This window comes from Strix aluco, chromosome 13, assembly GCF_031877795.1.
Source record: "Strix aluco isolate bStrAlu1 chromosome 13, bStrAlu1.hap1, whole genome shotgun sequence".
Classification (NCBI taxonomy): Eukaryota; Metazoa; Chordata; class Aves; order Strigiformes; family Strigidae; genus Strix; species Strix aluco.
This window is the reverse complement of record NC_133943.1, coordinates 16,346,611-16,363,915: the sequence shown is the minus strand read 5'-3', so window position 1 is coordinate 16,363,915 and position 17,305 is coordinate 16,346,611. Positions and strand designations below refer to the sequence as shown.

Below are 17,305 nucleotides of genomic sequence, written 5' to 3'. Positions count from 1 at the left end.
CAGCAGGTGCACTGCTGCATGAAGTACTCCCTCCTGCTATTACTTGCAAGGTAACATTTATAATATATCAAGATGAAAATTAAAAGTGGAATTGAACAACCTTACCAAGCTATGGAACTCCAGGGTTGCAGATGTTTAAGTACAGACAAATTTAGAAGAAAGATGATTAAAGTTGCATTTATACAAAACATATTAATAAGTCAAAAGCCAACTGATGCAACCACATAGGAATATTTTAAGTAGCAACATCCTAGAAAAAAGTTATTCAAAACACTGCCTAGGTTATGTGAAAGCTTGAAGTATGGTACACAGCCACTGACATAACTGAGTGTATGAATATCTCAGTGCTATATAGGAAATCCCAGCTGGGACCAAAGCAACAATTTGAAGAAGTATAAACTAATGTCTGGGCTGAATTTAAGAAAAAGATTTTAGATTAAAACTCCAAACTCAAACATAATTAGTATCATATTATACATATACACAAAATCTCCTTTATAAAAATTCAGTAACATTTATTTCAGATGTATAAGAAAATTAAAGGTCATGCTACATGTAAAATAATACTTAATCCAAGGACTAAGTTACAGAACTTATATCTACACAATAAAATAAAGTTCAAAATCACCACTACATCTTCTTCTGTATGTACCTGCTATGACACAAAAAACCTGAATGGCTAATGCCTTCTTCCCCTTTAAGAACAACTGGGATCTCTCTTAAAAAAATGCCAATCAAGCTGTTAGAGGTTACCAAGGTGCTGACTGGGTCTAAGTTTCTTGTGGAAAAAAGAAAAAACAAACAAACATATGAAAAACCCAGACAGAAAAATAATATAACCCACCCCAAGAGGTAAATCTACAGAATAAATCATTCTTACTATCAGGAAATGCAGGTCTTAAATTCAGAGTCTTGCTTTTGAGCAAGCAAATATGACATCCTCTGATTTAACTGTATAAACAAGAATAGGATATTTCTATTTTAATTAAGTACCTTTTAGCTCTTAACCATTGGTTAAACAGTTTCCATGCCTTACGAAGATATACCATTATATTCAAAGATTCCTCTAGCTGTCAAAGCTTAACTGGCTTATGAAATAATAGATAGATGGATAGATGGATAAAATTCTGCCATGGAAAACCATATCCTGACCCAGCTGCAGAAACAGGACACTTTGGGAGAACTTAAGATCTGGCAGACAGTCAAGACTCGGGGGAACCAAATATCATATGCTTCAGAGGCTTCTGCAACACCAGAAAAACACTGCAGATAAAACTATATCAGGCAGCGTTATACAGAAAGGGCAGATGCTGTCCTTAAATGCATCCAGGAAAAGCCTACTGATTTATGTGCTTTGCTTTTACACTGAACTAAAAGAACCATGTATATTATATTCCAGCTAAAAATACCCCTAAGTACTGTTTCAATCAATGTATGAACTGTTTTCTTTCAACACAGTTCTGTTAGCTTTTGATTAATTTTCACCTCTAGTGTACTAATTGTTGAGTCCCTTAACTGGCTGATTAGAATCCAATACAAGGTGTATGCTGGACTCCTTTTCAACAATTTTTTCAGCTTATTGAAAAAGAAATTAACAGCTGCTAGAGTATGTTTAGTATTTAGTTTAGTCATCTACATCTTGTGCATGTTGTGCATGTTTAGCATAGATTAATTATACATTATGCCTCTTAGCATGGTCACTCAGGAAAGCACAACTTGTGTTGCAGTCCAGATTTACTGTCCTTTGTCTTCACTTGCATGTGCATTTTGGAACAATGAACATCTGCTCACGCTACCACTCATGAACTTTTGCATAGTATGAACCACACTTAGCAACGACAATGACAAAACACTGTGAAGGCTGTGGATTTTGTGAGGTATACATAAACAATTCATAAAGTACATGCAGATCTTTATTATTCAAAAACGTAAATTCACTAGAAGGACAACTTAGTTTTCCTTTAACGGAATTTATTTTTCGTGTCAGGGTGCTTACAATCTTTTGGATACTAAGTTGATGTAGGTTTTCAACTAACAAAAAAGTGCCCACATATGACAGGCATTCTAGTAAAGACAGGTAGCATGAACTTACCACAGATTTTATTCTCTGCCAACCTCCAACAAAGTACCTATTGAACAGTGTAATTTACTTGAAAACTACATTTTTATGGTATTCATCAAAGAACTCAAAGAACACATCAGGAATGTTAAGATCTTGAAAAAACTATCTATCCTTCTCACTACCCTGCCCTCTTTAGGAAGCATCCTCAGCTTGTGTCATTGCTTCTCTATGTTCTCAGTAGTCAAACTCTCCGTCAGTACCTGTTACTATATGGAAGATGTATATATACATGCAAAGTGTGTCTATCCTATTGGTAGTGTAATGCTCTTCAGTGTATTTCCCCCCCCTAGTTTCTTGACATGTAACCTTTTCCATAATAGAAGAAAAACGCTGGGTTTGTATCTCTAAATTATAAAGAAACAACAGTTTAAACCAAAATAATTTTACTACTTCTTTCATCACACTTTCTAATGTAACTTGCTTAAGAAGGGATTTACCTTTAAGCTGATAGGTTTGAACATTACTTCAACAAATTAATGATTAAGAATTAACCATGCAGTGAACCACAGCCATGTGTTTGCTGACACTAGTAAGTGTGTGCTTGTGAGAAGCACTGCCTGGAGAGGAGTAGACTGCTGAGCTTCGCAAGAGTACACCCAGCTGTAAGATGACACAGGGGAATCTAAAAATGCAAGGTGAAATAGAAAAAAATTAACCCTGACTTTTGACAACTGGAACTTACCAAGATGTGGATTATGAAATCAAATTGGGTTTTATTTTTAGCCGTTATCCCTCAAAATGAAATGTAACTTAATTACCTTATCATGTTACAGACAGTAATAGTTGCCACATATGAGATACAAAGGAAAAAGAGACATACTGTTACTTTGGACTAAAGAGAAAAAACTGACAGAGATTAAGTTCAAAAGTTAACATCAGTCTGGGAATTCGGAAAGTTAAATTCTGTGTGTTTTTGTACCAGAAAAAAAAAACAAAAGAATGGAACACATATATGTATCTATAAAACAAAATTGAAATTATATTACACATTCCCCTCCAACTAAAATAAGCAGTCAGCTGTCACTTTCATTAAGTGATACTACTTCAAGACTACTACTTGCATTTTCTACTCTAAGCAGGTAAGGCAAGGAGAGTTGTTCTAGCCACAGGTTCACACAGTACATCTGAATACCAATCAGACTACTGTTTAAAAAAAGACCACCACAAAACACAACTTATATTATGCTGTTTGTACAATCTATCTTTCCTGTGAATGTAAAGAAGGCTCAGAGTTGCACCAAGTGCAACAGATGACAGATGGATATTAAGATAGGAACATAAGGCTGTTCGAGGCCTGTACATTACAGTAAGCAAGACAAAAAGGTCTTCTACACATGACACTTCAGAAAATAAATGGATTGAGATGCTACTCTGAAAAGGTTCATTTTATTAAATACAAATTATTGTTAAATTTTGCATTTCAATAAGCTTTGTATCCTACCACTATATGACCTATAATCTTTCAACTGCACAAAACGTTCATGGACTATGCTCCTTCAGCTTAATGATGGCTGTAAATTCAAGTAGCCTAAGAACAGAAAGGTTTAAAGAAATTGTTTTGTCTACTGCTCAATAAGAAACTGTGTATTGTTTGTTAAAGGCCTCTTGACTCTGTCTGGAATCTCAGAGAAGTACCTCTTTAACCACTGTCCAGCAGGCAGCTGTGAAACACTGCTTTGCAGTCATCTCTCACCTTCTGTATATACTGGCTGAAGGGCTGGCCCTGCTGAAGTCAGCAGGAACTGTGCCACAGAGTTCAGGGACACAGAGATGTATGTATTATTTCACTGTATTTCCAAATTTGGGTATAAATAAAATTCAAGGATATATTTCTGCATATGTAATAATATGTGTTAGATGAAACCACACCTATGCATGTCACCTTCTTGATGCACTACAAATACACACACACACAGAGCTATAATTTGCACATGCAGAACTTTTTAAATCTATAAATTAGAGAAATTCAATTGAGAGGTCTAACTAAACAAATGGGAAACTACAAAGTATGCAAAGTTAAAGTTGGGTAGGAAGAGCTATCTGGACTCAACTTCTCTCATATTGTGCTGTTACAAGTTTAAAAGACACATATGTGGTTACCTGAAGTGTTAAAAGTTTGCTAATTTTATGTAGTAGGAACCATGTAGAATATATGTTGGGTTGGTTTGGTTTTGGTTTGGTTTTTTTTTTTTTTTTTTTTTAAAGACAGCCTCAATAGCCAATTAAAATCTAGTCCAAGAACAGCTTTTACAAAACACCTGTATGTGAACAACAGTTGAAGAAAGCTAAGTAGATATCTTAATAAATTCTAGGATTTCCGTATTAATTTTTCCATATTCATTTTAGAAGCATGTATCTTTAAGGAGATCAGGTAAATGTAATTATTTTTAATTTTCTGAAATAGATTATATTCTAGGTTTGCCTCAGTTGAGCTCCAAAGGATCAAACAGTGAAATTAAAAGGACTTGTTCCTCTCTATGAAATGGCTTTCTACACAGCTCAAACAAAATAAACCGAAATCAAATACTAAAAAGAAATCTCAGGCTTTATGAAAAATATTAGTTCCTCTCTATCTTCATTTTCAAAAATGTATTGATGGAACTGAAAAAAACAAAACATCTATGACCGATAACAGTGTATCATTATAAATATCAGTTGACCATAAGTCCAGAAACGGTGCTTGTAGGAATAAACCGGGTTTGAACACATGTCTATAGTTCTGATGATACAGGCGAAACCACACTGGCTGCACTATTCATCTTACTTTGGGAGTCAGGTTTAAACATATTTCTAGGCTGCTTATGTTAATGCCAAGAGACTTAAAACTTGGGCAGTATAAATTTATGGCAGATATGGGAAAAATAAAAGGCGAGTAGGTCACTATGTCAAGAGAAGCAGCACAGTGGTCTGCCCTGCACTACTCTCTTGGGGGATCTCTGGTATATTGGGTAGGGCACTTCTGAAAGTAACAGCACCTTGATGATGACAGTTTCATAGAAGCCCTTATAACTCCAGAAAATAGCTAACCACAAAGGACTTAGATGTAGGGGAAAAAAAAAAACCCCGTATCTTTTAAACCTACAGACTATTTATAAATAATAACATTCCATAGAATTATATAGGCATAGAATCATATGCCTCCTCAACAAGGAGTAGCAGCATACAGGGCTTGGAATAAAAAAAACACCTTTATTTAGTTTATTTTTGGCAGTTTTAGTGGAAACACATTAAAAACGTTAAAAACTATTAAAACACAACACAGTTTTCCAGAGCTTGACCACATTCTACATTACAGTGGTCTGTCTAGCCAAAGGTTAGGTAAGTATTTATTAACAAGATTCTATGACTACAACTAATCTTAGCTGGCTAACTCACTGCAAATGAGAAGTCAGGTCTTTGCAACACACTCCAGGGTGAGAGAAAAAAAAGGCGCATTTCAGAATTTACAGTTTCTCAAGATCCACAATGTAACAGAAAATGAACAAAAAGAGACAACTCTTCAAAGCGATCTTGAAAAAGTCTGAGTACCTAATACCATCCAATTCTTCCAGAAAACTTGTATTTAAGAGGAATTCCAGGAACTCTCACTTAGAATTTCTACTCAAGTTGAGGTTATAAAAAAGTATGAATATTGAAGTAGACATTTCTACAATGAGAATGATGAAGGTGAAGGAAAGTGAATTTCTAAATGTTAATTTGATTGTCACATAAAATAATGCTCAGAAGCATGACCTGGTCAAGGAACCAAATTTAGAACTACATTCAAATTAATTAAAAGCAGACTAAGGAATTCAGCTAAGTACACATATTCAGTGTACAAATTTTAAAAATATTTTTTCTATATTAATTTGACAAGGAAAACAGATGTAGAAGCATTCTATAATTATGAGGCTTCCATCTTTTTCATATGAATTCTGTAAATTTTCTAAGAAAACAGTTTAAAATTTACTTAGAAGGCTCAATACCTCAAACACAGCCCTTTTATATTGTTACAATAAAGTTAATCGTGGAGGAATGATCACATCAGGAAGGTTTGAGGCTATGGTAATGTCTGTACCCCAACAATCTACTCCAACAAACTGATCACAGAACTATTCTACTGCTTTGCCAATCCAAATACTTCTTCCCACCCCAACTTCTCACTCTAGAGAGCTAATCCACTGTAAAGTCTCAGTGAACTGTTGAATTTCATCACTAAAATGCAAAGTTAAAATATCCCCAATCGAACCAGCTACAACCCAAGTGCTCCTGCGGAATGATTTCACTTAAAATCCCTGAAGGTGAACAGCAGTTGCTGTTTTTATATAACGTTTGTTAATTCATATAAAGCAGCTCAACTGCTTAGATTTTATTATTTCAGATTTTGTCTGTATGAATCTCCACATGTATTTAGTGTATCTGTGTACTCATGCTTAAGAGATATTTCTGTGTTTTCCCATTTAACTTTTGGTTAACTTTGGTGCTGGTTTTGGCTGAGGTAGAGTTAATTTTCTTCACAGTAGCTTGCATGGGGCTGTGTTTTGGATTTGTGCTGAGAACATTCTTGATAATTCAGAGATTTTTTCATTACTGTTGAGCAGCGCTTGCATAGAGTCAAGGACTTTTCTGCCTCTCACCCCACCTCACACAGCGAGCAGGCTGGGGGGCACAAGGAGCTGGGAGGGGACACAGTCAGGACAGCTGACCCCAACTGACCCGAGGGATGTCCCAGACCATATAGCATCATGCTCAGCATATAAAGCTGGGGGAAGAAGGAGGAAGGAAGGGACATTTGGGGTGATGGTGTTTGTTTAGCCAAGTCACCATTACACACGATGGAGCCCTGCTCTCCTGGAGATGGCTGAACACCTGCCTGCCATGGGAAGTGGTGAATGAATTCCTTGGTTTGCTTTGCTTGTGTGTGTGGCTTTTGCTTTACCTATAAAACTGTCTTTATCTCAACCCATGAGTCTTCTCACTTTTACTCTTCTGATTCCCATCCCACCAAAGGGGGGGTGAGCAAGTGGCTGCATGGGGCTTAGTTGCCAGCTGAGGTTGAACCATGACGCTTTCAGACAATTTGATTTCTACTACCACCACAGATTTAGAAGGACATATCTGAAAAAGCACAGTAAAGAAAAGCAAATACCATTTATATTTTTTGCAACAATTAATATTTGCAGTACTCTTTATATTACTACTACTTTATTACTTGACTAGCAGTATTAACTACTCTGGCAACTACGCATGCCTGAAATGACATTACTTTCTAACACTGCAGACTTCACCAACTCTAAGCTACCTTAGAAGGAATGTCAATAATGCATACCACAGAAGTGACTTAGAAAATGAAGAAATCAATACATGTCAATCCTATCTATCTTCCTTGGGTTCACCTAAATCTAGCTGAAACATACTTTTCCTATTTCAATTCTGCCTCTGTTTGCAGAATTTGAATCCTTTAGACTTTATTACGTGTAGCAGTACTGTGCAATCATGGCAGTTCTGGTCTTAATTTCCTGTTTTAGTCTTAATTTCTTCCTGTATTCAAGAGATTGTTGATACAAACGCTAAATTTAAGATACAAAAATGCAGGTGTATTGAATACTGCCTTTAAGATATGGAGCTCTCAATTATTTACAAGAGTAACTTTTATTCAGACATAACATTCAGAAATCAACCTACAATGAAGTTAGTTCTGAGTTGGATCTATGAAATGAAGGATCCAAACCTTACTGCTAAGAGTAGAACGTGATGAGAAATTTGACTGCAAGTACAGTTCTGTTACTTTTGACAAGGCCTTCTATAAAGAGAATGAGGCCTGACAGTGGCTAAAAGAAGAGATGCCCTTTATTACTCCGAATATGTCAATTCTAGTGACTAAACCAGGCACTTGGTAAATTAGAACATGTGGCTTTGTAACATTTGTACTGTGTAATAAGCCGTTAGGAAGGTTGCACAAGCTGCTTTTACTATTCAAAAGCAGCATCAATGTAAGTGCCTCAAAATGATGGTATTACCACACGATACACAAAGTCAAATTGCAGAATCAAAACGTGGGGGCAAAATCTACAACTAATCCTGACAACTGCCAAGTATCCTTTGAGTGGGAAGAGAGAGGGCAGCAGTACAGTTTTGCCCTAACAATGAATATATTGCAGTGCTCAAAGAAGGCTGAAGATTTTGCAAGCTAGATAGGTAACAGATGAAGATTTCTGGTATCTAAAGAGAAAGAGGCCATGTGATTTTTTCATTCTGTTTCCCAGATCATTTAGTTTTCCAAAATGCACTCAATTTCCCACTTCCACATGCTATTTACTCAAATAAAAATCATGCTTTATTTAAAAAAAAGATTATGTCAGTAAGTTTCAGTAAGTCCTTCCAGGGGCCTCCTAGCATTAACACCCACATTCAATATTTTCATTAATCAGCACCAGGTAGTTCAATTCATGTGGGATTTGAGACACAGTATTTTCCTACCCCAGACTTTGACTGAGAAAACAAAGCTTTCATTCTAAATGAAAGAAACCTGAACCAAGTACAGTCAAACATGTCCAGATTCTGAGCATACAGGCAAACCTGTCTTTGAAGCACGTTCACTCTACTGAACCATCACTCAGAATTTAAACAATTATATTGGGATCAAATACTAACTCTTAATGATCCTGTTTAAGGAAATAAGCTTTGAAGAAGCACAAAAACATATTAACAGATATATTTGTAAGTCACTGGCAGGAGAAATACTGTGACATTGGTTGAAAATACTGAACTCACTTGTCCCAGTAAGGAAATGGATATCAAGAAGTGTGCTGTATAAGTCCTGGATTTTCAACTCTGCTTATTATACCAAGCAGATTTAATTCTTCACTTACAACAAGCCCATCCACTATCTACATTTCTATCAAAATGCTTGGCCTGCCAGTAACAACTTCTGAATGTAGTTATGCATCAACAATATAAAAACCTTTAATAAGGGGAAGAGTTTGCAAGTAACATAGTTTAAAATAACATACTGTCATCATTTCCTCATTGCTTCTCCGTATTAAAAAATTTAATGTAATCAATTTTGCTTTTTCTACTATTATGGCATTAGAAACTGTAAAAATCTTGTCCCAGATGCAGATCCAATTTGGAATAAAGGATAATATATTTCCAGTTCATAATCCAAACAAAAGAAAGTGCTTATAAAAGCAAGCTATGGAAATCACAAAGAAAGCACCGGTCAGGCTCCCTCCACTTTCACCCTAGCAGTGGGTATAAGTAAACTTAAACTAAGGACTTATGGCACTAGTATAAAAACTATGTATATAATTTATTTTTTTTAAAATCAGTTTTTCTTGTCTCCCTCCTTATCCAAGTTTCACAGCATACATATGGGTATGAATAAGTAAGGGATTCTTCACCCTAACTTCATGCACAGCAGCTTGAGAAATGATTCAGATTAACATAAATGATAATACACATACATAAGGCTGTCTTTCAAAGAGGTTTGATAATTCGTAAATGCAATGTTTACACAGATCAGGTCAAGTCAAAAGGTTTGTAATATAAGTATTTAACATGTAAATCTGTTTATCACTGCTAAGGAACATGGGATGACTTCAGATGCTCACTATCTAATATACGCAGTACACATTTAGTGCAACTCGCATGAATTTTCATTCTGATTTTTAATTACTGTGCAGTTTATAAAGACAAAAATCCACTAAGTGAGATTGCTCTTTTTTTCCTTTATCAGAACAATTAACATTAATTGCATATTACTTCACAGGCACTGCTTTTTTACACACTCATTACTAAAATAATAGATTGAATGAAGTTTGAATAGAAGCATTAAAATAAGAAGTACAGACGTTTACCCTTAAACATATTTCTATCAATATTTCTTTAGCCAGTGTTCATAAGGAAGTAATGCAAAGCTTCATTTACACTCACTATATGTTTCAGGACTTCTATCAAAAAAAGAAATGGCAGCTCCTTTTAAAATTGTTTATATTGTGTTTTTTCCAGATGTAATTTACTTTTTATACTGTATACAGTTTTACTTGCATAACTTGTCAAAACATTTTGTGAAACCATAAAAGGAGGACAGGGATTTCATACCATTGAAGAGACCTTGGTGGCAGGAAGGCAAGACATTGAATTTGTTTTTACTTGAGATTTTTAAAGTTTTAGACGGAGTCTGAATTCATGTCTCTGTGGCGTCCACCCTGTTTTTTCACCTACTAGAGAAGAAAGTAGCCAAAGTTTTTTTTTTTCCTAAGGTTTCCAATTCATGGCTTCAATTTCTATCTCAAAATCTTAAAATGAAATATCCACCCATCCATATGGAGGTCCAGACATGTATTTTTTTGGATTTATTAAAATCTACTTATACCGATAATAGCATAGGGACATATGATTTGTCACGGCAAACCCAGGTTTAACAGCGTAATTGCTTGGATTTTGTATAGTGGATCATTATGTTCATGCCTCTGCAGTAAAGTGCTAAATAGGAATTGCCACAACAAAGACTTCTCAATGCTGACTGAGAAGGAAAAGGTAGGACGTACTGGGGTAATTTGGGAAGAGACTGCTCTTCAGGGACACAGGAGAGGAATCTTCAAACCAACGGGACTACCAAGCTCTACCAAAGGGAAGAAAACATGCCACAACACAAGAAGCCATGAATTATGTCTTTGTCTGAATAACCCAGGGACACCAGACGATTACATCTTGTCTTACAATCTTGCTTGGGAGGAAAGACCGCTTCACAGAGCTTTACAGGATAAAGACATACCCTATAAAAGAAACTCTGCGTGTATGTGGAATTTCTTTTTGTACAGTATTCAACAGGACCTTGAGATAAACCTCATTATTTTGTTCTGCAGTTGCAATGACGGCACTGTACATTATACTCCCTTAAAGACTTTCTCCCATGTAAATAAATCTGACACTGATCCTGCACAACATCTGAACCTGCCCTGTCTTCACAACCCCAATTCATGGACTAAGAATATCATTGTGAAAGATTTTTCCTTTGGTAAATGAAAGACTAAATGAGAAGTTTTCCATGATAACCAGGTATTTTGAAAGAATAAATACATGTTTAACAGTTTTGATCCAATAATAAATTGGATCAAAATACAAAAAGGCATCAACATAGCTATATATTTTGTAAATTCATATTAATAGCTTAATATTTTCTTTGGTTTCTGAAAAAGTTTCATCACTGTTTTCCCTAAACTTATGTCCACATTTAATTACTGAAAATGCACCTCCACCGCACAGCAGATGTGTCATTAACTATTTCTGAAAAAAAGTGAAATAAAATCACCCAGCATGAGAATACTATGGAATAAGTCAACACTAGCAGATGGTGTTTATTTTGTCACTGCTTGTGTTAAAAATTACCACCTATTTCATCAGTTTCTTTAAGGTAGAAGCTTCATGTAAAAAGTGGAAAAGCTATTTTTTATAAGCTGTCACAGAACTCCTTAAAATACAAGTTCTTGTTTTCATGGCTTCCAGTTTTCTAGGACATGGTGCAATACACAGGAGATGGGTTTGTATAAATCTAACATGATCGAGTATTTTGCTAGCAGCTCAGTCTTTCAACACACAATCTGTTTTGTTTCTCAAGCAAATTTGTAAATTCTTTAGTTCAAATAACGGTGTTTTCAAGACAAATTCTGTAACAAGTGTTAAGTCTGCTCTTAGGAGAGGCACCTGGTAGAACTGTCAGCTTGTTTTCTTCTAGGACACAATATTCAAGAGAGTTTTACTTCCCCCTCACAGTTTCCTACATTCTCATTATTTTATTTTATCACACACTTTTGGCTTTGTGGTTTACATTCTCTGGTTGATTGTTTCTTAACAAAACAGCATGTTGCATGAAGAGCAATTGTACAACCTGGACTCAGCTACTTAAAGAAATCATTGCTATAATCCCACGATAAAACCAAGTTTTGCTCATGTATTTTTGAATGAATTTCCATTAAAATGGAAACCCAAAAAACCTCCCAGAAATGCAAACCCATATAATCCTCAGTAAGGCAAATCCACATTGAAAGCAGCAAAGTGAACTAAGTTCCTCACTACTGTAATTTAAACAGAATTATTATAAAAGCTCTATCCACAGTATCCATACACAGTATTTAAATACAATGTAAAATAACTTACTCATATCTGAAGACTATGGAACACCAGCCTACCATTCTCACTGATGACTTTAAACGTCATGCTATAGAGATCATCCTCCTAAATCAAACCCCCATACAACCAGTTGCATTTTGTATCTAAATGTCAAAAGCACAGGATAAAATCCAATCCATTTTCTTCCCCCAGAAAAGGCATAATCCCTATCTTCATTAAATTACAGTTCAACTGATAATATCCCAAAATTACTTTAAGAACTTACTTGCACATCACAGATTACCATAGATCTTTGAGATAGTTGTATGCTTGCTTCAACAACATACCAAATACATATCTTATTAACTATAGTCATTCAAATCTTCTTTTGGTATTGACAGGATTATACATGAATTCAAAGACTATGGGCTCTGCTACAATGTTCAGACTTGTATGTTCACAGTTTACTAAAGATTGTCATGTTGAAACAAACAGCAAAGACACTTAAACTGCACTACAATGGCTGCAAAGTAAACAAAAAGATAGGAAATGGTAGAAAAAAGGCTGCCTGGACTCCCACTGTTAGTGGACTGCAATATGTTTTTTAATAACTTGACTCAATCCTTTCTCCCTCCCTGTTACGTCTTCTATTGCACTTAATGTTCAGGTTGGCTTGCACACACTATACAGGGAACCAATCCTTTCATTATTTAATGAGAAGCATGGGCCTCTTGGTGTCCTATTCAAATCATACTCTAAGCAGAGCACTGTTATATATAATGCTCAACATTACACTATCTGAATGCTTCAAAAGCATTAATTAATGTTTCTGATACATTTCTGATCTTTTGTTATAAAAAGAAACCCAGGGTGGTTTCATTCTTTTATTTGTTTGGTTTTATTTTAATTCTGGGTGTTTAGTATGAGATAGATTTGAGATATTTTGTGGGGGCTTTACTTTTGTTTTGTTTGGTTGGGTTTTTTTAATCTATTAAGAATTCTTCTCCCAGAAAAGGAGAAGTCAGAAAAGGTGAGATTTAGGTCTACTCCAAATACTAGGTAGGGGGGATATTTTCCTAAAGGATGCTTTTATTCTTTTTCCTTCCAGAGTCTGAACGTGGATCTGACAACAGTCCTTCTGCCTGCATTTCTGAAGCACTGACCATTATAATACCCATGTTCAGCACTTAACCTCCTTTTTTCCAATTACCTCTTGGTCTGCACCAGCGGCATCTTTCTCCTTAGCAAAGCAAAGGCTGAATAGATCAAGAAACCTAACATTTTATTAGAACACAGCAAAGCAATCCGCTCACTAAATGAGCACACTCAATAACTGGGTACCTTTAAAATGAAAAGTCTGAGGGCTCTACTTATGGTGATACAAAAAGTCCTCTTCTGTTGACACAACATGCACACTGAAAGCTTTGCAACACTATTTGGATGAATTCTCAGCCAGCTGAGGCTTTAAACTAAGGTTAGTGCCATCTGTCTGGTTTTGGCAGCATCCAGACTGATGTAAAAAAGTCCTATGGCACTTTTTAAAAGGAACAGAGATAAAGTTTGGTTTTGGTCAATTCCCTTGAATTATTAACATAATAGATTTGGCTAACATCAATGCCAGTCAGCAAATTTGGATCTATAAGCTCACTGCACCTTTCTTACCAGATTTAGAGCATGCAACAAACTATTTTACTAGTCATATCAGATTTAGTATGTCATTGAAAGTACTAAGTTTTTCTATGACTTGTCTCAGTTCAATTATTTTCTTAAATGCATGTTATTGTCAAGCCAGAGGTGAGAATTAATACTACCACCAAATATTTTTGAGTTGTCATATAGTTATTAATACATTCTCATGTTTTTCTTAACTTCTAGGAACCCTGAACACAGTACCAAAAATTAAAAGCAATATATAAACCAGATCTGTTTGAATGGGGAAGGGTATCAGGTTGCCAGGGAAAAGAACTAAACCAAAAAGAAATAATATTTGATGAAAAGCCTCAAAGCTTCAGATTAGAAATGACATAGTTCAGATGGATGTAATTTGTAGGACAAAACCTTTCTGTGATCCTGGAAAATACACTCAAGTACTTTTCTTTGAGATTTAGTATGGCCTAAATAGCATAGCCCATTCAATTCACCTGTGCCAAAATCCGTTCTGCAAAACCAATGATCATGAATGGTTCAGGAATGCAGAGATATATACAAGATCATTTCTATTCTTTATTAATTTCATCTTTATTTCCAACTATACGCATGCCACCTTGGGCAATTTTTAGTATTACAGACCAGCATTATGGAAATTTAACTGCTCTACCAAATTCTCTGGCTCCCACTCTTCTAAGAAGCATGGAAATACAAAAAATAGTCCTTATCCCCAGTTTGAAAACACACTGAGCATTTTTGGGCTGCATTAACTATGAAATGGTCACAGATGCTCAGCACTTTCCAGAATTTGATGTAAGAAACCGTCCCAGTATTTGCTCAGACACTGAGATTCAAAGCACAATGCCATTCAGCAGTTTTTACCAACAATCAAGCAATTATTGAAAGAAATATATCAGAAAATAAAATGGGGTGATGACAAAACCTTGTTTTTTTAAATGTTTTTCATTTAAATATTAAGCAAGCAGAATATTATTCCTGGTTAGGGCCCTAATTTTGCAAATGCAATTTGGGCTTAAATGAAAAGCCCAAATGGAAAGGTATCTTTCATGTATGTACTGGGTCACGGTTGCAATGGAAGAAAAGAATAAAATATCAAAATATGCCTTTCATCTCATTAGGCAGTCAAATACAAGGCAAAAACTGCAGTGTTGAGGACAAAGGACTATAAAAAATAGTCCCTGCTAAATTAGTAAAGGCACATACTGATCCTATAGTTAGTATAGGTGTATATATCCAGTGAACGAAAACCATTTCTTGAATTCAAGAAACATCAAGAGAAAGATGTCACTGAATCATTATCTTTGTACCAAAATTCCTTGAGATATCTTTGGATTTATATTACTACATCTTGCTCATTTTTTCTTTTGCTAAAAAGTACATTGCAAGCTTTTTTCCAGACATCCTCCTCCTCCCAAGGGAGTTTTGCTCTCAGGGAAACAAAAGGTATGTATGTGTAGGAGAGGCAGTGGTACTTAAAAAAAAAAAGTCTATCAATGAGGTGATTCCCTACAAAACAAAAAAAACCCAGCAAAACCCTGATTGTTTTACACAGCCCCTAAGATACAAAACTTCAGTGACACACCAAGTGTGACTGTCTGAATCTGAAACTCTTAGATCAAAAAAATTCAAATCAAGACTAAAGATGAACTGAGTTATCACAAAATCTTTCATTAGAAAGTCAGATTTAAGAATTGCTGCAGAAACATGTATCACATACAAGCTTTTACCAATGGGATAAAACAGATGCAACTGCTTTTGTGAAAATCCTGCTGGATACAGGTACCGTACTGTTTTTAGATTGTGCCTGTGAATACCCAGATCTGGCATCTCTTACATGTCTTAGCTCTCTTTCTGCCCATGTAATGAGGCCTGTCCCATGAAGCAACATCAGCTCAGGGAAAAAGAAGCTCCTTCAGTACCCAGTGATGACTCCCAATAAAAACCCCACCCTTACTTAGTTCAATCAAATTAGGAATGTAATACTCAACAATGAAATAGAAATAAGTAGTAAGGAGAGATCAGATTTATTCAATTGGATATAAATACCCAGGAGGAAAAAAACAAGCAAACAAACAAATCCCACAATACATAATATGCAGAACATAGAGTAGATTAATCATTGCAAACCCCACAAATTCTAAACTAGGTTCTAAGTTTACAAGGAATACAGTTTAAGCAAGATAAAAACCTTACGTATTAGAGAGTTCTTTGTCTCAGCCAGCTGCTGCCAGCTTGTCTGTCTGTCTTTCAATTTCTCAGAAAGGTGTGTGTGAAAATCTAAATGAAATAAAACAAATACATTTTAGAGATGGCTCTTTTCCTCCTTTTCTTCCATTCCATTCACCTTTGGTGAAATACAGCCAATAGAATGTTTCACCTCCTCCCACCCAAAGCATTCTTGAATAACAAAAAAATACATTACTCATTATTATCTAGAGATTGAGAATTCTTTTATCTTTTTATCAGTGACATATAAAAAGGCATACTGAGTGGCAGTAGTACTGGCGAAATCTTGCTTTGCAGGAGGTCCACATACCCACTGTCAGTATCATTAACCACAAAAAGGACAGAATGCATAAAACTCTGGGTATAATATGTGCGCTAGAATTTAACCTGAAGTCCATGAAAGTTTTCATACCTGCTGTACAGTAGGTATTTAAGATTATACTAAATTGTTTCCAGTGTATTATCTATTACTTCCTTAGCCAAATATGTACCATTACATCCTTCTAAAAGATAATTTTTATTATCTAAAACCAGACTCTTAAGATACATTTGGAAAACAGACACTTTCATCTGTAATAAATCACTTCTTACATGTTTATTACAGCAGCATGATGACTTTTACATTGACTATCAACATAATCAGGCTCATTCTGCGGCATCTCAACTAGACATGAACCAGTGAAACTGCACTGTTGAAGGATGGCATTTTTTTTTCTTTTTTCTCTTGTAAAAACTCTCTAGCGTTAGGAAGACAGATTTTTATATATATATAAAATCCCTTAGTTTTGAAGAGTTTTTCTCTTTGACCAAAAAGAAAACAGGTTTCCTTTGGTTGTACAACTAATTAAAATATAGCTGGATTTTGAAAACATGAAGTAATGAGGGAGTCCCCTTACATTTGAAACGCACAAAATCAATTGAAAATTGTTATTGAATTTCATAATAACAATGGGAGAGTTTTCAGATGCAGTAAACAGGAAACATAAAACCTATTTTTATTTATTTACATGAATTTCCTTACACAAACCAGTAAGACAAGAAGCCTACTTCACTCTCTTTAAGGCTTCACTGGGAAATTATTTTACTTGGTACATCTCAGGTTCAAATCCTTAATAATTTTTATAAAATGATAATTTAATCTTGCACCCAAGGTTCACCAGAATGAACAATGAAAATGTGTTCTGTATACCACAGCAA

The 17,305-nt window shown here is 35.2% G+C and overlaps 1 protein-coding gene across 7 annotated transcripts in view; it reads right to left on the bottom strand.

Annotated features, from left to right (window-relative positions):
- Positions 1–17,305, bottom strand: part of TENM2 (teneurin transmembrane protein 2) — a 700,085-nt gene that overhangs the window by 303,963 nt on the left and 378,817 nt on the right. For 5 of the 7 annotated variants that reach the window (XM_074838105.1, XM_074838106.1, XM_074838107.1 and 2 more), the window contains exon 5: positions 16,076–16,159. The exons of the other annotated variants lie outside the window; for them this stretch is intronic. In XM_074838105.1, coding sequence (XP_074694206.1) covers positions 16,076–16,159 — 84 coding nt within the window. The remainder of the gene's footprint in view (positions 1–16,075; positions 16,160–17,305) is intronic. 7 annotated transcript variants of the gene reach the window in all.